Consider the following 22,431-nt stretch of genomic DNA (forward strand, 5'->3'; position numbering starts at 1 on the left):
TAATTTATGTATTTGGATTTATTTACCGCTTTTTTGAAGGAATTCACTCAAGGCGGTGTACAATTAGAATAAATCAAACATGAGCAATAGACAATTACAGCAGTAAAAGCATTCAAATAGTGTACTACTTACAATGCCAACACAATATGTAATATAACATTTTAATTGACAGTGTAGGGTATAAGCAAAGATGGAAAATATAGAGGAGTTAGAAAGTAAGGTGACTAATTTAAAGAAAGTTGCACATGAGGTCAGAGAGATGGTTAATGTATAGCTAGCACTAGCGGCTGCCATGCACTAATGCAGACACAACCCATTCACTTTGAATGGGCTGTCAGCATTGCCGCACAGCTTAGTAAACAGGGGGGTTAATTCTTTTTTTAAGAAAAAAAGATCTGTTTGAGCCAACATTGGTATGTTGTCTTCATCGTAATTATGCATCCTAGAGATGTCTCGCTAATCTTACTGTAATCCACGTAAGACCATAATTGTAATTTGTAGAATAAAAGTTTTATTTGTATTTTCCCTCTGGTCTATCTTTGCATTTCTTTGGCATAAGTTCAGCTGTGAGTTTAGCACTCTTTTTTTCTTGTCAGAATATTCAGGTTTCTTGTAACACTACTTGTCTGGTCCCAGAAAAGAATCACCCGTCTTCCTCTCCTGTGGTTCATCATCTTGGAAAATATCCGTAGTTCTGCCTACAGCAAGATCAGCTGAACTTGAATTGCTTAAAAAAAAAAAAAAAAGTTGCAGACCACAGCTAAGTCGCTAACATTTTCCAAGGTGACTGATTAAGTGTGGCTGCATAGCACAACCTTGTCAATGACAGCTCCTTTCCAAGACCTTCCACATGCAAAACACTACAGCTGTCACACAGCTAGGAAACATGTGCACACAAAACACGAACTTTATAAACAAAAAATATTTATTTGCAATATAAACAAAGTCCAAGTATATATATGTATAAGGGTCATTTTTTTCCTTCATAAGTCATAACTGTTTTCATTCTACCAATGTCAACTTTATACTAATCAAAGAATGCTTGTCTTTGAAGACCACATACAGCTTTTGCCATATCGTGATACTGATGCATCATCTGAATCCCTGAAAGTAAAATTCCTCAGTGAGGTAAAATTGCAATTATAACATTTTCTGTTTTGCTTAATCAATTCATTTGTCCACTCTCACTCTGATGACCCACACTCAAACATTATTACAAAAGATATAATTCCAACATTTTGGAAAAAAAACAAAACAAAACTGTGACATAACTGTCACACAAACATTCCTCCACATGGACTTTGAAAAAAGTACAAAGTACAAAACTGGGTACATAGAAAAATCCGTGGCTTTGTTTTAAATTACATGAAATTTGCTTGGGGAGGGAAGAAGACGACTACACTGTAGCCAGTATTAAGGATCTGGGTCCAATTTCTGCTTCTCCCTCTGAATAGCTTTCACTTTCTGCTTTGTACAAAAAGGATTTGTCTTTCCCGCTCCCCTCAATATCTTTCTTCCAAACGCTCATCAAAATATGAACATTTATTCTTTTTTAAAGTATGGCAAGACTCTCACAATACACCTGAAGCTCACTGAAGCATGAAGGCTCCTGAATATGCCTCAGGTCACTAGCAGGTGTCATACACAACCCTCCAGTGAGTTACTCTGTAACCATGCCTTTTCACTCTCTCGTGTTCCGCTAGAGTCCTTAAGTGTAAAAGTTTAAAAAAATTAAGTGTAAAGACATAAAACGCCAGCATGGCAATTATTTTTCCTCATTTCAGAGGCTGGGCCTATTTCAGCTCAGCTGGCTGTTGAAAATCAGCAAGCACTAAAGCCAAGCATTAAGGAACCCTGCTGGCAACAGCAGGCGATGACTCGAATTTGGCAACAGGGAGCAATTCAGAAAGGCTAAGAACATGTACCCAAAAGGACTTTCAGATGATTAAGGGTGGAGGAGCAGTGTGGGGAAGAAAGAGGATAATAGGCTTTGGTGAGGAGGAGGAGCAAAAACAAAACTTCTACTGGATGCGAGCAATAACAGCAGCGCCTTTCTCCTGGTCTCTTGAGTACCAAGGTTATGCCTGGACTCATCAAGGCTTCATAAGTGTGCAAAATGCATTTGGTCAATATAGACATTTGCTTACAGATATTGGTTTTCCAACCTTTTTGTCTGTACAAACAGTCTGCAATGTTTTAAAAATGTCAAGAGTAAACTTAGTTTTAAACAGTCTTAGGCCATGACCTTATTCAAGGTTGCCAGGGTGCACAAGTCTCTTTTCCACCACAAACTAACTGACTGATACCATGTGTGGTGGTGGTGGGGTGGTATATGTGCTTGCATGCACATATATGTTTACCATCTCTACACAGGAAAGCATTTATTGCCATTTACAACTGTGTTCAGCACACCCTCACAAACCCACATTAAATAACCCTTGTTTTCTTTGATCCATATTAACTAGCATCAATACGCTAGCCCATGGCACTAGCCATTAAAGCAGCAAATCAGACACCTCTACTTGGAGAAACCAGTTCTTTCAAGGCTGCCTGGCAAGATTGTTTTCTTTTGAAATACTCGAGGGAAACCAGTCATGAATTTATATTCATGTGGACTCCAAAGTATCAAGCTGGAATAAGTGATGGTTAGTGGGTGTGGTGAAGTACAATTGCTCAGCTGGTGACCGGTTATCACAAGGGCTATTGAGTCCTAGAGTCCTCTCAAAGTCTAGCAGCTGGCCCATGAAGTTAAAGTTTGGAGAAATATTCGACTTTTTTCTCTTCACAAAGTCATACGCATCATTCAGAGACAAGTTCAGTTTCTGCATCAGGTAGGCAACCGTGACCGTCACAGACCTGCTGATCCCAGCCAAGCAGTGAACAAGGATGCCACATTTCTTGGAACGAGCCTCATCTGCAAGAACAGGAAAACAAATTGATATAGAGAAGTAAAAGAATGATGCATTTTATACCCTCATCTTGATAATGCTCTAAGTAAAAAGTATAGTAAGACTCTGTAGCATTTATACTCGTAGCAGACTCTTACCACATTCTCAATATAATACAGTGTCTCTCAATATCTGTTCCCACCTGCCCCAAACAAGTCTGTTTTTCAAGACAACAGCAAGAGTGATTTGTCTAGCATAGGTAAAAAAAAAAAAAATCAGGATAACCAGTATTTTTCTGAAGGGACCTGTTTGGGTCCAGGATGACAGGCATTATACACCTTCCTCATATTATAGACCACTAGTAAAAGAGGCCCGTTTCTGAGCAAATGAAACGGGCGCTAGCAAGGTTTTCGTCGGCAACACCCCCCCCCCCCCCCCGCCAACCCCTTCGTTGTTGTGGCATTGCTCCACCCTCAACGTCATGACGTTTGACGCGAGGGCGGGGCCCGTAGCGATTTCCCACCCCCCGCCTCCCTCCCTGCCAACCCCTTGGTTGTACTGCCATTGCTCCGCCCTCGAGGGCGAGGCCCGTAGTGATTTCCCACCCCCTCCCCTGCCTCCCTGCCTCCCTCCCTGCCAACCCCTTCGTTGTTCTGCCATAGCTCCGCCCTCGAGGGCGGGGCCCGGAGCGATTTTGGTGGCTTCACCACCACGAACCTTCGAACCTTTTTGAAGGAAGTCAGGGCTTGGCTTCACTGACGTCACTGTCTTCAGAACGTTGAGGGTGAGTTTTATATATATAGATTAAAAGGGCATGTTTAAACAAGTGTGGCTATTTTTGCACTTACCACTCCTGCACTGCAGGGGTGTAGCCAGACTTCGGCGGGAGGGGGGTCCAGAGCCCGAGGTGAGGGGGCACATTTTAGCCCCCCCCCCCCCGCTGCTGCCGCCACCAACTTTGACCCCCCCCTACCCGCCGATGACCCTCTCGACCCCCCCCCCCCCCGCAATACGTCAGACTCACAGAAACAGAGCAAAGCCTTGCGCCGGATGAAGAGGACCTTGGCTGGCGGGGCTTAGGGTCCCCCGCCAGCAAAGGTAGGCGACGGCGGCGGGGAGGGGGGGGCCCACGTAGCTACGCCACTGCTGCACTGGTAAATGCAAAGCCCATTTGGTAAATGCAGGAGGCATGCACTGTATTTAGTGCACAGCGCAAACTCTATGCTACATATGTTGACAGATAGCACAGGAACACCAGGCACTGCCAAAACTTAAATAAATAATAATAATAATGTTAAGTACCACCATGGTGGTGCAACCCAAACTTTCCACCCCAAACAGCATCTCCCCACCCCCCACAACAATTAATGGTCCCCAATCTACTTACCCCCAGCACAACCCCCTCATTCCAATCCTCCTCAAAGCCAACCCTGAAAAAGCAGACCCTCATTCTGATTCTTTCCCAAAGGCCACCCTCAGAACAAACACCCCTCCCCTGACAGAGCAGACCCCCATTCTGATTCCCTCCCAAAGGCCACCCTGAGCAAAAACATCCCTTCCCCCAAAAGAAAGCCCTTCCAGTGCTCCAACCCCACCCCCAAACTTAACTGGGGTTCCTCTCTGGTAACCTATTGGTCCAAGACTATTGCTAGATACCACTTGTGCCACTTTGAACCCAGAACAGTGCTGGGAGAGTAGAGAGGAACTGCTCCCACCTTGAACCATTAAACTATCGGAGACCCCTGGGTAGATCCCAATAGGAATGGGGTTGATTGGTATATCGAAGTCTGAAGGGTGGGGGCATCTGGTTGGAGAAATGCACCACCACAGCTTCACTGTTCTCAATTTGGGAAGTGGCACAGCAACTTGCATGCTACTTGTCAGCCTACCACACTCCCCTCCACCCGTCATGCCCATGACCCATCCTTACCTATGTTAATCAGCAAGTATGGGATATTTACCACACTGGCTAGTTTAACGCACAGTAGCCATTAGTGCAGATCTGCATAGTAAAGCCCATGCTAGCTGCTTAAAACATAGCTATGTATATAGACCTTTAAGACAACCAATAGTGTTATAAATTCCACACAGAAACCTTTCTACACAAAAAACAAATTATGTTGAAATAGCTCATCTCAATAGTTACCAATGAGTATTTAACATTATACTGAACAGAGAGGAAATGTGGCGTTATGTAAGCTGAATTTATTTCTGACCACCTCAACTTCATTTTCCCATTTTGAGAGGACGTTGTCCTATCGGCATCAGAAGAAATATCAGCATCTTTAGAGATGGGAGAGGTTCCGTGAGATTGGAGACGAGCGGATGTGGTCCCCCTGGGAAACTACAGACCGGTAAGTCTCATGTCGGTGGTAGGAAAAATAATGGAGTCGCTGCTGAAAGAAAGGAGTTAACTTTCTAGAAACAGACGGGTTACAGGACCCGAGGCAACATGGCTTTACCAAAGAAAAATCCTGCCAAACAAATCTTATTGACTTTTTTGACTGGGTGACCAAAGAACTAGATGAGGGATGTGCGCTAGATGTAATCTACTTGGACTTCAGCAAAACCTTTGATACGGTCCCCCACAGAAGACTCGTGAATAAGCTGAAAGGGTTGAACTGGATAAGAAACTGGTTGACCGACAGGTGGAAGAGGGTGGTGGTAAATGGAAACTGCTCAGAGGAAAGGAAGGTGAGCAGTGGAGTTCCTCAGGGGTCGGTGCTGGGGCCTATTCTGTTTAATATATTTGTGGGAGATATTGCTGAAGGGTTGGAAGGAAAGGTGTGCCTTTTTGCAGATGACACAAAAATAGCCAATAGCGTGGATACCCTGGAGGGAGTAGAAATGATGAGAAGGGATCTCCGAACGTTAGAAGAATGGTCGAGGGTCTGGCAGTTAAAATTTAATCTCAGTCCTAATAGGGGATATGTTTTATTAAAATTCTATTAACTTTGTATTTCAAATTACTATGTAAGCCGCATTGAGCCTGCATTGTGTGGGAAAGCGCGGGGTACAAATGTAGTAGTAATAATAATAATAATACAATAGGAAGTACCTAAAACATTAATAGCAAACAGTACTCCTGTTCCATATAAATTACAAAATCTTTATTAGTGAAAAAATCAGTGCATTAAAAAACTACTAAATAATATCCCTGCAACTCACTCGCATAGCCATCCACACCACACTTTTACCCTGATCACAAATACAAATCCTACAGCTCTGTGGGATTTGCATTTGTGATCAGGGTATAAGTGTGGTGTGGATGGCTATGTGAGTGAGTTGCAGGGATATTATTTTGTAGTTTAATGCACTGATTTATTTCACTAATAAAGATTTTGTAATTTATATGGAACAGGAATACTGTTTGCTATTAAAGTTAAAATTTAATGCCAAAAAGTGTACAGTGATGCACTTGGGGAGCGGAAACCCAAAAGAGAGATACTAGATAGGAGGGGAGAGATTAGTAAGCTCGACTCCGGAGAGAGACCTTGGGGTGTTGGTGTCGGAGGATCTGAAGGTGAAGAATCAATGCGACAAGACGACGGCCGTGGCCAGAAGGATGCTAGGCTGCGTAGAGAGGGGAATAACCAGAAGGAGGTGTTGATGCCCCTCTACAAGTCGTTGGTGAGGCCCCACTTGGAGTATTGTGTTCAGTTTTGGAGGCCGTATCTTGCTAAAGATGTAAAAAGACTAGAAGCGGTGCAAAGAAAAGCTACGAAAATGGTATGGGATTTGCGTTGCAAACCGTACGAGAGACTTGCTGACCTGAACATGTATACCTTGGAGGAAAGGAGAAACAGGGGTGATATGATACAGACGTTCAAATATTTGAAAGGTATTAATCCGCAAACGAACCTTTTCCAGAGACGGGAAGGCGGTAGAAGTACAGGACATGAACTGAGGTTGAAGGGGGGCAGACTCTACTTTTTCATGGAGAGGGTGATGGATATGTGGAATGCCCTCCCGCGGGAGGTGGAGATGAAAACGGTAATGGAATTCAAACATGAGTGGGATAAACACAAAGGAATCCTGTTTAGAAGGAATGGTTCCGTGGAATTTTAGCGGAGATTAGGTGGCGACGCCGGTAATTGGAAACAAAACGGGAGAAGGCCAGACTTCTACGGTCTACGCCCTGATCGTGACTGAATAGATAAGGGATGGGCTGGAGTGTAAATTTAATGGGCTTCGATGTTAGCTTCAGAACTTAGTACAAGAACAGTACTGGGCAGACTTCTATGGTCTGTGCCCTGAGAAAGGCAAGGAAAAATCAAACTTGGGTATACATATAAAGTATCACATACCATGTAAAATGAGTATATCTTGTTGGGCAGACTGGATGGACCATACTGGTTTTTATCTGCCGTCATTTACTATGTTACATCTGCCTGCTCACTAATATCTGCCCTTTAAAAAGGACACGGCAGCCTGATGTACCATTGTTCAATGTACATATTTATGTATATAGTACAGGCTTTTTGAAGCACGATTTAATTTACTTACGATTTCATCAGATGACATTAAGATTCTATTTCAGACATTATAGAAGCCTCGCTGTCTGCATTAATTATGACTGGTGGAACTATTAGTAGGTTTTATAATTATCCTTTAAAGCAATCCCACATTGTGTTTTGTTAAAGCCAAAACACACACATTTAAGCCAGTGGTTCAGCTTTGATTAGAAACTGCTATTTACATAAAAGTAATTTTACAATCTGTAAAAGAAACAATTTTCACTTTTTTTTAAACTGTGCATGTGGTAAAGATATAAATGGGGTGGGGTGGGGGGGGGGGCAGGGAAAATAATCTGTGCCACACATCAAGACAGCATGCGATTACTTAACCCATGCAAACGCAAAAGCCATCAAGGAATACTTTTTCCAGAGCTTTTGATCTGCATCCTATCACTCTCCAGACTACATATTAATGGAATTTATTAATTTTCCTGTTTATAAGATCCCGATATGCATACAGGGATCAATGGAGTGTGTCAAAACATTTAGGCCCCCGTTTACAAAGCTGCGCTAGTGGCTGGTGGTGCCATACTGAATGGGCTGTGTCAGCAATGCCGCGCAACTTTGTAAACAGGAGGTAAGTTTTGGGAGCATCATGTAACAGAGTCCCCCTTTCCCCTGTTCTATTCATCTTCTATATCAGAGGTTCTCAGAACACACCCAGCCAGCCAGGTTTTCAGGATATCCATAATGAATATGCATGAGAAATTTACACAGACGGGTAACTAATTTATTTGTTGCATTTGTATCCCACATTTTCCCACCTATTTGGAGGCTCAATGTGGCTTACATATTACCGTGATGGCAATCGCCAATTCCAGTATGAGAAATACCGAGTGATTTTGCGTTAAGGTTCATAAGTGACAGAGTAAATTAAGTAGTCAAGCAGAAAGAGTTAAGTTTTGTTGTGTAGCAGGATTCAGGTGTTTAGGTTGGATCATTATGGTATGCCTTTTTGAACAGGGTGGTTTTTAATGATTTTCGGAAGTTTGTTAGGTCATGCATTGTACTTTGTTATAGTAGTTAAGTACAATTGACAGTACTTTTACTTATAATGAGTTACAAGTAAAATGTACTGGAAAAAATGCAACTCATTGCAGATAAGCTGTACTTTTGTACTTAGTAATGAAGTACAAGTTAAGAAAATATTTTTGAAAGTATTTTCCATTGAACCTCCGGCCCCAAAAACAGATGAGCTGCACCTGAAGTGAGGACCTTAATCAGCTATAAGCCAACATCTGACATCACTTTAGAATCTGAAAGTGCCAAACCCCTTCGTGAAAAACTGCACTGGCTTCTCACCAAGGAACGTATTGCCTTCAAGGTTTGCTCTCTGGTCCACACCATTCTGGATATATGTTAAACCTCATAAATCTACCACCCAGAAACAGTACCAGCCTATCCCGGACTTACTTAAATTTGCATTATCCAGACTGCAATGGTCTTAGATACAAATCAACTTATGCATCCAGCTTTTCTTACAAAAGTACACAACTGTGGAACACTCTGCCCAAAACCTTGAGATCTATTCATAACCATCTCAACTTCAGGAAATTACTAAAAGCCAACTTGTTTAAGAAGGCCTATCCCCCTGATCCATATTAACTTTCAACTTCCTGCGACACAGAAAAACTATGGACCGTATTGGACTTCTATCACCACCCCCTCTTTATTTCTTTGTTGCTCTATGCTTATGTTTCTTCCATGTTGATTACTATATTGTGTATTTGTATTTTATCGAACCGGAGCCTGCCTCTCCGGTATTGTGTAAGCCACACTGAGCCTGCAACTAAGTGGGAAAATGTGGGATATAAATGTGTTAAGTAAATAAACCAACCCTTCCCTCCCTACTTCCCTTGGCTGGCTGGCTACTGTGCAGGTTGGGCTGTACCCCCCCCCCCCCCCTACCTTAAGGTGCCCTGGTGGTCTAGTGGCCTTTTCACGAAACCGCCACTTGAAGTCTCAGCAGCCATTTTGTAGAAGCAGTTGCAATGGTAGCAGGCAGGAAAGAGTGAGGTTCTTTCTGGCCTCAAAGAGGGCACTAGACCATAAGGGCACCTTAAGGTTGGTTTGGAGGTGGGCAGCCTGAGGCAGACAGAGGAAGGTGGGGGAGAAAGTTCACAGAAAGGCAGGCTGCAATGAAGGCTTTAATTAGAAGACAATGGTGTTGGCGGAGCTGCTTTACTTCTTTCCCTTACATATATGCAGGGACCTATATATTCTTTCATACCCAGTCACCCATTTTGCCATCATCAATTTAACTGTCAATTTTCAACACCTGTACACAGTTGAAATTCAGAAGATGCCAGAGGTTGCTAAGTCTCCATTTTCTTTCCTGAATTTTATTTACATTTTTTAAATTAGTTTCTAGTCTTTGCTCAGGTTTTCTATCAGCTACTTTAAGTGAATACTTGGAAAATTAACCAGTTTGTGGGCTGTTCAGTGGCTCAGCCGGCACATGCAGTATTATACCATGTGAAACGTGGCTGATTCAGAGTCCTTGGATTGTCCAGGGGTGAGGAGTGGGGGTGCTGCTGAGAGAGGGGGGAAGGGTGGGCATCATGGACATTGATTATGGGTGACACCAAGTGGCTGAATTCAGGGCCCATATCCCCCCCCCCCCCCCACAGGACTGGATTCTATAAACAGTGCTCAAATGACCGCTGTAAAGACTGGCGCTAAGCACGATTCTATAAAGGGTGCATACTCTTTACAGAATCACGCTTAGCACCAATACCCCCACCATAACTTTGGGCACCAGACTTACAGCTGCTGAAACCTGGTGTAAATGCTGATGCCCAATGCGTGCAAGTTTTCAGAACGCCCCCGACACATCCATATCCTTCCTATGACCAAACCCCCTTTTATGTTGCATGTGATGGGATTTGGGCACCTTGTGTTATAGAATAGTGCACAGTCAGATGTGTGTGCAAATCCTAATTGTACCAATTAATGTCAATTTGTTGTTAGCAGCCAATTATTGCTCACTAAAAGGGTTTGTTAGCCAATTAGGTTGCAAGCACATTCCAATAAGTTTTGTAATGTTCTTCTGCCCACTGCAGTGTTCTAGGAAGGACCTTGTGTGACCCCCCCCCCCCCCCCCCCCCCCCCCCCGAAGCTTGTAAAAACATACTAGATTCTATGGTCCAATTTGTTAAGAATAGTTTTTCCTTTTCCTTTGTAGTAAAAAAGTAGTTTTCACAGCAATACTTCATTGCTTTTACTTGAGTTTTTTGGATAAGGCTTTCTACTTTTACTTCACTACTTGTGAAGCCAGTACTTTTACTTTTTACTTAAGTACTTTTAAAAAGTAACAAACTGATCTCTGGAAATTTGCATGCACTGCCTCCATTTTATGCAAATCTGTCTTATGCATATTCATTGTAGATATCCTGAAAACCTGACTGGCTGGGTGTGTCTCAAGGACTGGGTTGCGCCTCATCAGCAACACAACAGTGCAAACATCAAGCTCTACAATACACCTCAAAGCAAAAACAGAATAGAGGAGTAGCATAGTAGCTGCAGCACTGGGCTCCCACTGCATGCAAAATTTCTCTCATGCATACTCAATGTGAATATCCAGAAAAGCTGACTGGCTTAGGCCCCCCAAGGACAAGATTAAGAAGCATTGCCTTAGATAACTGCTGCAGCTCCCCCCTCAATTGTTTTTTAATTCACATGCAGCTTTGTAGGAGGTGATGCAACAACTGGACAGTTAAACTTGACCAGGCTAAAGTGTCTTTTTATCCCCACCATCTTTATATGGTGGAATTCAGAGTTGCTTCATGTGATTTATTTGTATTTTTTTTATTACATTTGTACCCCGCGCTTTCCCAGTCATGGCACGCTCAATGTGGCTTACATGGGGGTTAAGTGACTTGCCCAGAGTCACAAGGAGCTGCCTGTGCCTGAAGTGGGAATCAAACTCAGTTCCTCAGTTCCCCAGGACCAAAGCCCACCACCCTAACCACTAGGCCACTCCTCAGCACTGCACTAGGTATATACATACCTTTAGGAGCCCAAACAACTCGAATGTGCATTCACAAATATAACCCCCCACCAATAATCAGCAACTGTCATTCCCTACAAAATGTGATTTCCTTGTTATCCACTGTAGTGCAGCATGCCACAAAAGATCTCATTGGCCTGTCAGTTGATTTATGTCATTGCTGTATGTTATTTTGTGAGGGAGGTGTTTCACTTTCAATCATTTAATTTATGCTTGTGGGTTGTTGGGAATTGGTGTCCTGAGGACACATTCACTGCCAGAATATGCCCCGAGCAGAGGGATTAAGTAGAAAATTCCCCTTGAAATACTGCTGTACCTGCTTGATCTAAGGCTTTACCTTCCATGCTAAGCCTACACTTTCTTGAATTCTGCTACTGTTTTGCCTCCTCCACCACCAGCACCCTTGGAAGACTACTGCATGCATCCACTATCCTATCAGGATAAAAACTTTCTTCACCTTTCTTCTCAGTCTTTTCCTTTTGAGCCCCATATAATGTCATTTTGGGTTAGAACATGGGTTTTCAGGGCAACAATACTGTTCTTGCACCCTATGAATAAAAATACAGCTGATAAACATTTCACAGCGACAACCTTGGAAACATCATCAGTTTGCAGTCCTTATAGAACTTCCCTTTCACTGAAAGATGCTTGCCTCTTCTACACTACTCATATCTCTAAGGTCTATGAATATCCTCCTCAATTCTCCTCTTCTCTAGAGCATACGTATTTCAGTTCACAAATACAAATTTCAAAAAGGCTTATTGTACAGAATCTGCACAAGTTGTGGCCCTTCTTCTGGCTATTTGTTCTGCTTATATTATTTTAAACAACTGCCTTCAGATCTAGACAATATTCCAGCTGCAGTTTCACCAACAATTTGCACAGTAGGTCTCTTCTCATCAATATGACGTTCTGGCCAAAGTCCCAAGGATGAGATAATAGAAACCCTAGACAACCCCAGCCCCAGAACAAGGAGGATATAGACTTTAGCATGTGAGTTGAGTCCTCAGGTGCTGGCAGCCATCAGGTCCTGAAAGTACAGGGTCAGTGCAGACGTATAGTACCGGAAACAGCAAAAACAGACAAGAATACAAGAGCAGCAGATTAAGCAGAAGACATTAACCATAAGGACCACTCCAAAGCCTGGAAGTGACTGACAAAGCATATCAGAGAAATAGGGCTCAGAGGCCAGGATAATAGCAAGGAGTTCAAGTCCAAAGAATAGGAAAAAAACCCCCCAAAAATAAACAACCCAGAAGGGTCAGGAATACTTAAGCATATTGCAGTGGAGCATCGTGGTCTGGCAAAGGAGTCTAAACACATACACACAAGAAATGTTCTCCATAAACAGACGGCATCTTACAGCCACACAAGTGAAGAGACGTCACGGTGATGGAGTTCACCTGGCCAGTACCTAGCACTGAAAACTCTAGAAGAACTTTCTGCATCTGCAGACATTCCCACCTTACTGTATCTAATGTAACTAGTGTAAACCATAGTTTTATTTTTCAAGCGGTAGCAGAAGGACCTGTGCACCTGTGCCTCTTCTCATACTTCACAAAATCACAAACATAACTCAAGGAGTTTAATTTAGCTGCCTTGAAATTTACCATGGCTGAAAAGAAGCCAGGATTTAAACGCCGTCACAGTTGTTCTTATAAAATGTCACAAATGGACACGCATTCAGAAAGCATAAGATGCCTTGGGTCAGATCATAATGTCTGACATTGCCTGGATTGCACCAGCATGTTGGCAAAGGCATTAAAAGATAAGTGAATTGAAATTGCGAGACTATTTACAATCGAAAGTCTCCTCCACACCAGTCTCAACCCACTAAATCAAAGGCGAAGACTTAAACATACCTCACTAAAGTATTGCCAGGAATGGAGTAGATAAGCCCTCATTATATTCCTCCATGAAACAGCAAGGAGCTCAGGGCAGCCATTCCGCAGCAAACACTGCTTCTCCAGAGGGCAGCTCTACTTTTCTCGGCCCCGATCTGTGACAAGGCTCCTCCCCCTTCCTGTGCAGTGGAGCTGAATGCAGCAGGCGATCTCCCGAAACCGAAGAGCATCTAACACCATGTTTCAAGGCAAACTCCGCCTCCTTCAAAGCATACCCAATCGGAGCACTCCAAGTATTCCTTGACCCTGAGGGAGACTTTGTCCATGATGAAGAACCAAGTCCACAAGCAAAGCATGCAGGACTCAAAGAGAAGATCATAGTGGATCGCGCTCACACAATCAGTCCCAGGCTTCCCCTGTAACATCGGGGTCTTCCAGGGCTTCCAGCATCCACTCTGCTCCTACTTTGTCACCTCCCACACTGCAGCAGCAGCAGCAACAATGCCAGCAGCAGCCTCAACAACAGCACTGTAAATGTCACAATAGCCTTAGTGGGGAACCAGATTCACCCCTTAAGAGGTCTTTTCCTTTGATAGATACCTTGCCATGACTGTCACCACCTTCATGTAAACGATCCTAGTCCATATCCACCTCCAAATCTATAGAGCTGTAGGCACTGAGACTCAAACTCTTTCAGAAGATCCTGGAAGTCAGTCTCGCTCTCAATCACCAGAGTCTAGCCCATTATCGAGTAGAGATGCTCCAGGTATCCCATCGAACCCCTCACCTACAGAGCCAATCTGAATGTCTCAACCAGAGGACACAAAATATCCCAAATTCTTACTCAAGATGGTTGTTTCTGGACCATCTGCATCAAAGTCAAACCCCAGAGCAAATTATTTAAGCATTCTACACTACTTAGATGCACCTAAGAAGAGCATAGCACTCCCTCTACATGAGGTTTTGTTTAATCACCACAAGAGTCTTTGGGTGATTCCTTACTTGACCAGGGCTACCAAAAAGATTCCTTTTCAGAGGCAGGTCTGCGTGTATTAATGTCCTCCAGTAAGGATTCAACTATTAGATCATATACTTTGAAGTGGTGGTGTTTCCAAGCATGGTGTGTGACACGAAATTTAGATCCAATTGCATGTCCACTCACCAAATTCCTAGACTATCTGCTCCATCTTTCAAACTCTGGACTTACTTATAACTCAGTCAAGACACACCTGGCAGCATGGTCAATATACCATGATCCAGTGCATGACTTCCCATCGAAAAGGCATCCAGTGGTCAAACGTTTCCTAAAGGTGTACTTAACTTATGCACACTGGTACAACATCCTACATCAACTCTGGATTTAAATTTGGTTTTGGAATCCTTAACCAAGTATCCATTCGAACCCATGGCATCATCAGAACTCAACGTCTTACATGGAAGACTTTGTTCTTGGTAACAATTACATCAGTAAGACGAATAGGTGAAATACAAGCTTTAAAGCATTATAAGCCCTACACTCATCCTTCATGATAAAACCCTCCTCAGAACACATCCACCTTTTGGCTGTGAACCATCTTGTCCATTGGCCACTATCCTGTGCTGCACTTCTTCATTTTAGGTTGACGTTTGTCATGTCTTGATCTACTTGTGGTTTCTAAAGTAAATATGTCCACTGTGGCCTCTGCGGTAAAATGTGTAAGTGAAAAAGATAGTGTGACATCTACACTTAAAATTCTGTGCAATTGTGGACCACAATGAGGTTTAAAGTAAACATAATCTGCGTACAAGTGTCTGCACAAATAACAGCATTCTGCTTATTATAGTAGTATGGTAATGCATTCTACATAGTACAATCACATGGTAATAGCCATTTCACCCAAATGCAAAGAAATATGCAGAAGACCTGGAGGCTGAACACAGGATTCTCTAATGCCATAGTCTATCATAAGCCCTGAGGAGTAAAGGGTTAGCTCAGGGGTAGGCAACTCCGGTCCTCGAGAGCCGCAGGCAGGTCAGGTTTTCAGGATATCCACAATGAATATGCAGGAGATAGATTTGCATACCATGGAGGCAGTGTATGCAAATCAAGTTCATGCATATTCATTGTGGATATCCTGAAAACCTGACCTGCCTGCGGCTCTCGAGGACCAGAGTTGCCTACCCCTGGGTTAGCTTGTTCTTCTGAGGTCAACACTAGTTAGGATGTTTTGCCTATATCTTCATCAGTGAGTGTACAGAACCCACAACTCTTTTGAGCTTCCTTTTAGGGAAGGAGCTAAGGGGTGGGGAGGTGCGATTGAAAAAAGAAAAAATGTTGGACTGTTATATATTGGCATCTGGAACTGAATGTATGCACAGCATCGCATTCCAGCACTCCAGGCATCAATACAATTTTCTTGTGCACTTAGGGAAGAATTCAAAGTTTTAGCATGCACTAATGCAGGCATAGGAGCCAAGTTTTCAAAATTATTGGGGGTGCAAAGCCCATTGGAAATAACCCCTCCCTAGACACATATATGGAATTTTCTCAATATTGGGGGTGCTCAAGCACCCACAGAGTCGGCTCCTATGAATGCAGGGGCCACTCAATGAAACTGCATGGAAATAATTTTAAAACAAATAGGAGGAAATATTTTTTTCACTCAAAGAATAGTTGAGCTCTGGAACTCACTGCCAGAGGACATGGTAACACCGGTTAGCATATCTGGGTTAAAAAAAAAAAAAAGTTTGGACAAGTTCCTCTGTTATTGAAATGGACGCGGGGGAAGCTACTGCTTGCCCTGGGATTGGTAGCATGGAAATGTTGCTCCTATTTGGGTTTCTGCCAGTTATTTGTGATCTGGATTGACCTCTGTTAGAAGCAAGATACTGGACTGGTCTGACCCAGTATGGCTATTAAATGGGCATCTTAACAGTTAATACACGCTAATGTTTTGATGAATTCCTCCCTAAATGTTGTGATTTTTGAAAAAAATTGGTATTTTTTACACAGTAGCACTTCAACTTGCACACACACACACACAAGTGCACGTCTGCCTGGAATGCTGTTCTGTGCATACAATTTTTCAACGCTATTCTGCACAGAATGGGACTCCGGCACATGCAGAGATGTAGGGGCATACAACTGCAATGCAGATATAAAATTCTTGAACAAATCAAAAACATAGCTGTTGCTCCCACACACACGCTTCCAATGTGCAATTAAATTAAAGCACTTTTTTTTGCACACAGATCATTTGCATTTTTTTTTGCTTATTGCATCAGGGAGCAATTTTTTCTCTTTTACATAATACATTAGGAAAATTGGAACAGAGTTTTAGTGGAGCACTAATGCATGGCTTTCCTAATCAAATCCCATATTTGTACTTTTAGCCAGGTTTTCCTTGCTAAGGGGCCTTTTACTAAGCTGTGGAAGCGTCTACGTGCACCCATGTGCCAAAATGGAGTTACCGCCTGACTACCGCGTGGCTCGTGTGGTAATTTCATTTTTGGCGCGAGTCCGATAATTTTTTTTATTTTCTGACGCGCGTATTCGGTGCACATAGGTCATTACCATGTGAGTCTTTATCACTAGGTCAATCGCTGGCGGTAAGCACTCTGACCCAAAATGGACACGCGGCAATTGTCATCAAAACTTTTAAAAAGGCCTTTTTTTACAGGCGCGTTGCAAAATGATTCTGTGCGCACCCAAAACACACATCCACACTACCGCAGGCCATTTTCAGCGCATCTTAGTAAAAGGACCCCTAATTCTTTAAACAGTTTTTTTTTTTTACTTAAATTGTTGCTTCTCTCTCCATCATTTGGCATGGATTCACCCTCATTGCTCCTGTTTGTCAGAACATTTGTTCAATGTGAAGGACCTCTTGCCATTTGCCTTTGTACTTCTGCACTTTGAAATTTTGGAAGGCTAGGTAGTGGGCATACACTAAGTGCTTGTTTTAGAAAAGACATTACTTATACACACGACTGCAGGATGCAAAGATTTCAGGGAGTCGTGTGCAGACTTAAAATACACTTGTACTTCTCATTTTTCAAGGCCAATACATATATAGTTCAAAAAAGCTCCCCTTTGGTAATGACACCTCTATCAAATGATGCATTAAGTTTGAGCTAAGAGACCTTTGAAGGTAGGGGTTTCAAGTGAGTGAGAGGGCAAGTGTTAAAGAACATAGAACAGCCATACTAGGTCAAACTGATGATTCTTCTAGCCCAGTATTCCGCTTCTAACTGGAGATTCCATGCTACCAATCCCCTCATGCCCATCTGTGACAGAGTATATATATCCCATCACAGGAAGGGGAGGACCCCAGCCAACGAGATACACCATGACAACTTGGATTAAGGTTTGTCCCACGGCCCACTTCATACAATTAGGGCAAAGACATTGGGACCCTGCATGGGAGGTTGTACCTTGTCAGGGAAGGCTATATGGGAGGTGGGGGGGGGGGGGGGGGGAGAGACTAACCCTTCAAGATTCTATTCATACAATTTCCCAAGTGCTGGGAGCGACAAGAATACCCAGCAACTGAACTAGGAGATACATTAGTATAAGCAGGTGAACAGTGGACACTGCTTGCTAATAAGACCTGGGAAGGGAGGAAAAGAGCCCGATTAGGCCCCAAAAAGGGGCGGGGGGGGGGGGGGAATATCTGTTCACCCCAGGACTGAATGGACTAAAAGGTGCTTAATTGCTGGTGGTTACGGCCTCACCCTAACTGTAAAGGGAGACCCAAATAAAGACACTACAGCTGTTGACACTAAAGAGCTGGAGACTAACTCATACAGAGGCTCATGAACTAATTTTTTGCTGGATGACTCCAGCGGATCATAGACCAACTTCTGGCTGGAGGAGCAAAGCCTGAGGACAGCGGTCAACACTATTTCAATAGCAGACTATGGACCATTCCTCCAGGAAATTGTCCAAACCTTTTTTTAAACCCACATATGCTAACCGCTGTAACCACATCCTCTGACAATGAGTTCCAGAGCTTAACTATTTAATGAATAAAAAAAATATTTTCTCCTATTTTAGAAGTATTCCATGTAACTTCACTGAGTGTCTTTCTCTGTACTTTTTGAAAAAGTAAATAAATAAATAAATAAATATTAATTAATTCACTTTTACCCATTCTACACTACTCAGGATTTTGTAGAGCTCTATCATATCCCCTTCTCATCCATTTCTTTTCCAAGCTGAAGAGCCCTAACCTCTTTAGCCTTTCCTCATATGAAAAGTGTTCCTTGCCCTTTATCATTTTGGTCACACTTCTTTGAACTTGTTCCAATTCTACAATATCTTTGCGATACAGTGACCAGAATTGCACGTAATATTCAAGGTGAAGTCACACCATGAACAGAAGCATTAAAACAACCTGTCTTATTTTCTATCCCTTTCCTAATAATTCCTAGCATCCTGTTTACTTTTTTTGGCCACCTTATATTTCTGGCCTTAAAACACACCTAAAAATAAATATATATATATATATATATATATATCAAAGAATTTGAGTTTCAGAACTGAACCCTTACTTAGTTCCTCCTATACATGAAGTTTTACAACACCAGCAATTTACACTTACTGCTTACATGAGTAACATGACAAGATGTTACACCTTTTTTGCAGTTTTTTGTTGTTGCTAAAATGGTTGCTCCCACCATACATGATGACAAATACATGTGTACTTCTGAATTTCCATATATGTCATTTACAAAGACTCCACATTCAGCAAACCTTCTGTACAATACATGGGAAATTTTGAATGTTCCAACTTTGCACATCCCTTTTGTGGCCTAGATGTCCTATACAAAAGTAGGCTTCAGGGGTATTTGGGGCTACTGATGCTTATACCTATGCCTTAAAAACGATGATGGTTGTGTGTAATCTTTCTATAAAACCCATACCACCTTCAGTGGCACACACTGGTTATATAGGTTACCTGGGGGCCATGGTAGAGATTTCAAAATTTTAGATTCTGCCTTATCATAAGGTACAAATCAAAATACAGTGTGATACAATAGCATACAGTAAAAAAATAAATAAGTAAAATGCAAATCAAGTCAAAGCAGAATCCCATATGCCAGTCAAAATATAAAATATTCCCCAAAGACCAGGATGCCTTTGAACATTTCTCCAGAAAAGTTTCTCAATTCAGGCTTTGGACCACACCAGCCAGTCAGGTTTTTCATGGTACCCACAATGAATGTGATAAATTAAAATGATCATACAATGGAGGCAGTGCATGCAAATTGTCATAAATATCCTGAAAACCAGCTTGGTTGGCTGTGTGGTTCACAAGTACTGGATTGAAAACCTCTGGTGCAGTTGTTCCATCAAATAATGATCCAGGAGATGTAAGCTTCAAATCATCAATGCTGTTTGTGTGATGTTATCTGGGATTCATTAGTGCCTCTGGGATTAAAATGAAAATCAATGGTCTAATGAGTTAAGAATAATATTTATTTATTACATTTGTATCCCACATTTTCCCACCTATTTGCAGGCTCAATGTGGCTAAACCAACCCCATGAAGTCAAAGCACATGGATAAAAAGAATAAATTAAATATGGATACAGGAATTGCAATATACAATATGTGGCTTTAGTGCCAAAACAGAAAAAGAGCAAACGACAGTGAACTGCCCCAAAATATTTCTTGCTTTTAACTGTCTAGGATGACAAATTTCCTTCATAATTCAGATGGCATGTGGATTGCCATATTTGCATTGTGAACTCCATGTACTCAATCCATGATTCACTCGGTACCTTTCAAGGCAATCTGTTGTTATTCAAGAGTATGGTTTGATATTAAAAGCATATTATGTACGTCATTTACTGCTATACTAAGATTTCTATTTTGCTTGCTTACAGCTGGTCATAATGGCTCCATTTGGCATCACTTGGTCTTACTTCCATATGATCTTTCATTGACCCTCTTTTCGACTACCATAATCCTAGTGATCACATTTTTTCTGCACCTATTGCACTGAGCTTCTAAATTATAAATCTATTATTGGACAGTAGCTTTGGTGGATGGTCATTGGGTTTCCCTGTAGAAGGAGAAGTTTAGTTCCCGTTAGCCTAGTTAATACCACAGTGGGTTAATTGAACAACTGATTTTTGTAGTTGGTCAAAGACTGCTGAAGGGATGTTGAATGTTCACGCCATCAGGCTCAGGGTCCCACCAATTTATGCCTCCTCTTAATCCCAGTTTCCAATTCTTTAGTTCTTACTTCAGGCTGTTCCATAGTTCTTATTTGCCTTTTTGTGACGTGCTCTATGTTAGGCAGCCATTCTGCTTCTCTGTTCAACAGTACAGGATCTTCACATAAGCTTCCCTAGAATGTTCTGCTTCAGCTTAGACTGGTGGAGATTTAATTGCAGTAATATTCTTCCCCAAGTCCTTCAGAACTGCTTTAGGATTTATCTAAAAAAATGTTGGCATCTTTCCTTTCTATTTTCTTTATATCTCTAAGAATGCAGTGCTTCTGCTGCTGATTCATATCCTCCAACAAATTGAAAGTAATATCTTTTGTTAGCACAGCATACTTCAGCTTGAGGCTTTGATCTCTCAATTTTGGTAGCCTCAGTCCACCGACATTAGTGGTACCTCCACATGAAGTGAGGTTGTTCTCTCCCTTTCTTTTAGCCTTTTGTCCCTGTTAGTAAAACTCTCGGCAATGGTTCTTGCTGCCCAACACTGTATCCAATTACAATGTTATCGATAAATGGTCCTTTTATACAAGTTAAGACCTTATTAGTCATAGTTTGCTTGTTGCCATAGCTCTCAAGTTCAATTAAAGTATTCTTTCCCTCTTCTGCACTGCTAGGCAAGGAGCTTGATCACCAGTTCCTCCATCTCCTAGTCACTGTGCATTTCCTCTGTGATTGGTGGCCAGTCTTACATAACTCTCTCCCTCCTGTTACACCCATCTCTTTCACTGGTGTCTCATGTGTTATCACTTCCAGTTGCTTCTGGTGCTCCTTTCTAAATCTCTTCCTCTCTCTCATTCTACAGCTGCCCTCAGTTGTTTTAAAGATAAAAAGACAAGATGTCTAAATACAAAAATCAAAATATGGAAATCACAGCATCAGTTACTTTTTTTGCAACTTTACTTTGTAAATGTTCCCCTTCCAGTGTTTGCTGTGTTTCTTTGGGGCCCTTTTACTACGCCACGTAGGCACCTACGCTCACCCAATGCACGTCAATTGGGAATTACCAAACGGCTACCGTGTGGCCTGGGCAGTAATTTCATTTTTTACGCACATCCACTACACACGCCAGAAAATCATATTTTCCGCTAAGTGGGTGGTAAAAGGTATTCTACGCACGTAGACCATTTCCGCATGGTTAACGCATGAGACCTTACCATTAAGTCAATGGGTGCCGGTAAGGTCTCAGACCTAAAATGGACGCATGTCAATTTTCATTATGCCATACGTCCGTTTTCACCCAAAATTTTTTACAAGCCATTTTTTATACAGGTGCGCTGAAAAATGGATCTGTGCGCATCCAAAACACGCGCCTACACCAGCGCAGGCCATTTTTCAGCGCACCTTAGTAAGAGGACCCCTTTGTAAATGATCTTAATTTAATTTAAACACGAGGGGGGGGGAAGTATTCAGCCAGCACATGCTTTGTCAACTGCCGCTGGCATTATTTCCGACTATTCAATGCCTGTGACACGTCTGGGCTTCAGTACTAAATATCCAGTTTGTGGCACCAGCTACCACATGGCCACTTAAGTCAACATTCAGACTTGCCACCTAAAAATTAGAACATTTTATGCGATCTCACTGCAGTTACCCTGACTGGTTAAATGCTGAATATCCAAACTTAACCAGCCAAGTGCCGACTCTGCCCCTGGAATGCCCCCAAAATAGCCAGCTTTCGCTTGGGTGCCAACCACTAATTTTCAGCAGAAATAACTGCTTAAGTGTCACTGAAAATTAGCCAATAGCCTCAGACAACCAATTTAACCAGTCAGAGCTGTTTCTGGCTGGTTAAATTGTTTTGAATATAGACCAGAGGGTTTATAAAGCGCAATACATATCTCCATTTTATGAGGCATCTAACTTAACCCATACTGATTTTTTTGGTGATGCCAGAGATTAGCCTGGATGGGCACTAGGCAGTGCCCCTGTCATTGACTAGTGTAGCCAGATTCCATAGT

The 22,431-nt window shown here is 42.3% G+C and overlaps 1 protein-coding gene across 1 annotated transcript in view; it reads right to left on the reverse strand.

The window, feature by feature from the left end:
- Positions 1 to 2,192: 2,192 nt before the first annotated feature.
- Positions 2,193 to 22,431, reverse strand: part of DUSP7 (dual specificity phosphatase 7) — a 45,893-nt gene continuing 25,654 nt past the window's right edge. Inside the window, exon 3 of the mRNA XM_030206072.1 lies at positions 2,193 to 2,914. Coding sequence (XP_030061932.1) covers positions 2,607 to 2,914 — 308 coding nt within the window. The 3' untranslated portion in view covers positions 2,193 to 2,606. The remainder of the gene's footprint in view (positions 2,915 to 22,431) is intronic.

The sequence above is a fragment of the Microcaecilia unicolor genome, chromosome 6, assembly GCF_901765095.1.
Source record: "Microcaecilia unicolor chromosome 6, aMicUni1.1, whole genome shotgun sequence".
Taxonomy (NCBI): Eukaryota; Metazoa; Chordata; class Amphibia; order Gymnophiona; family Siphonopidae; genus Microcaecilia; species Microcaecilia unicolor.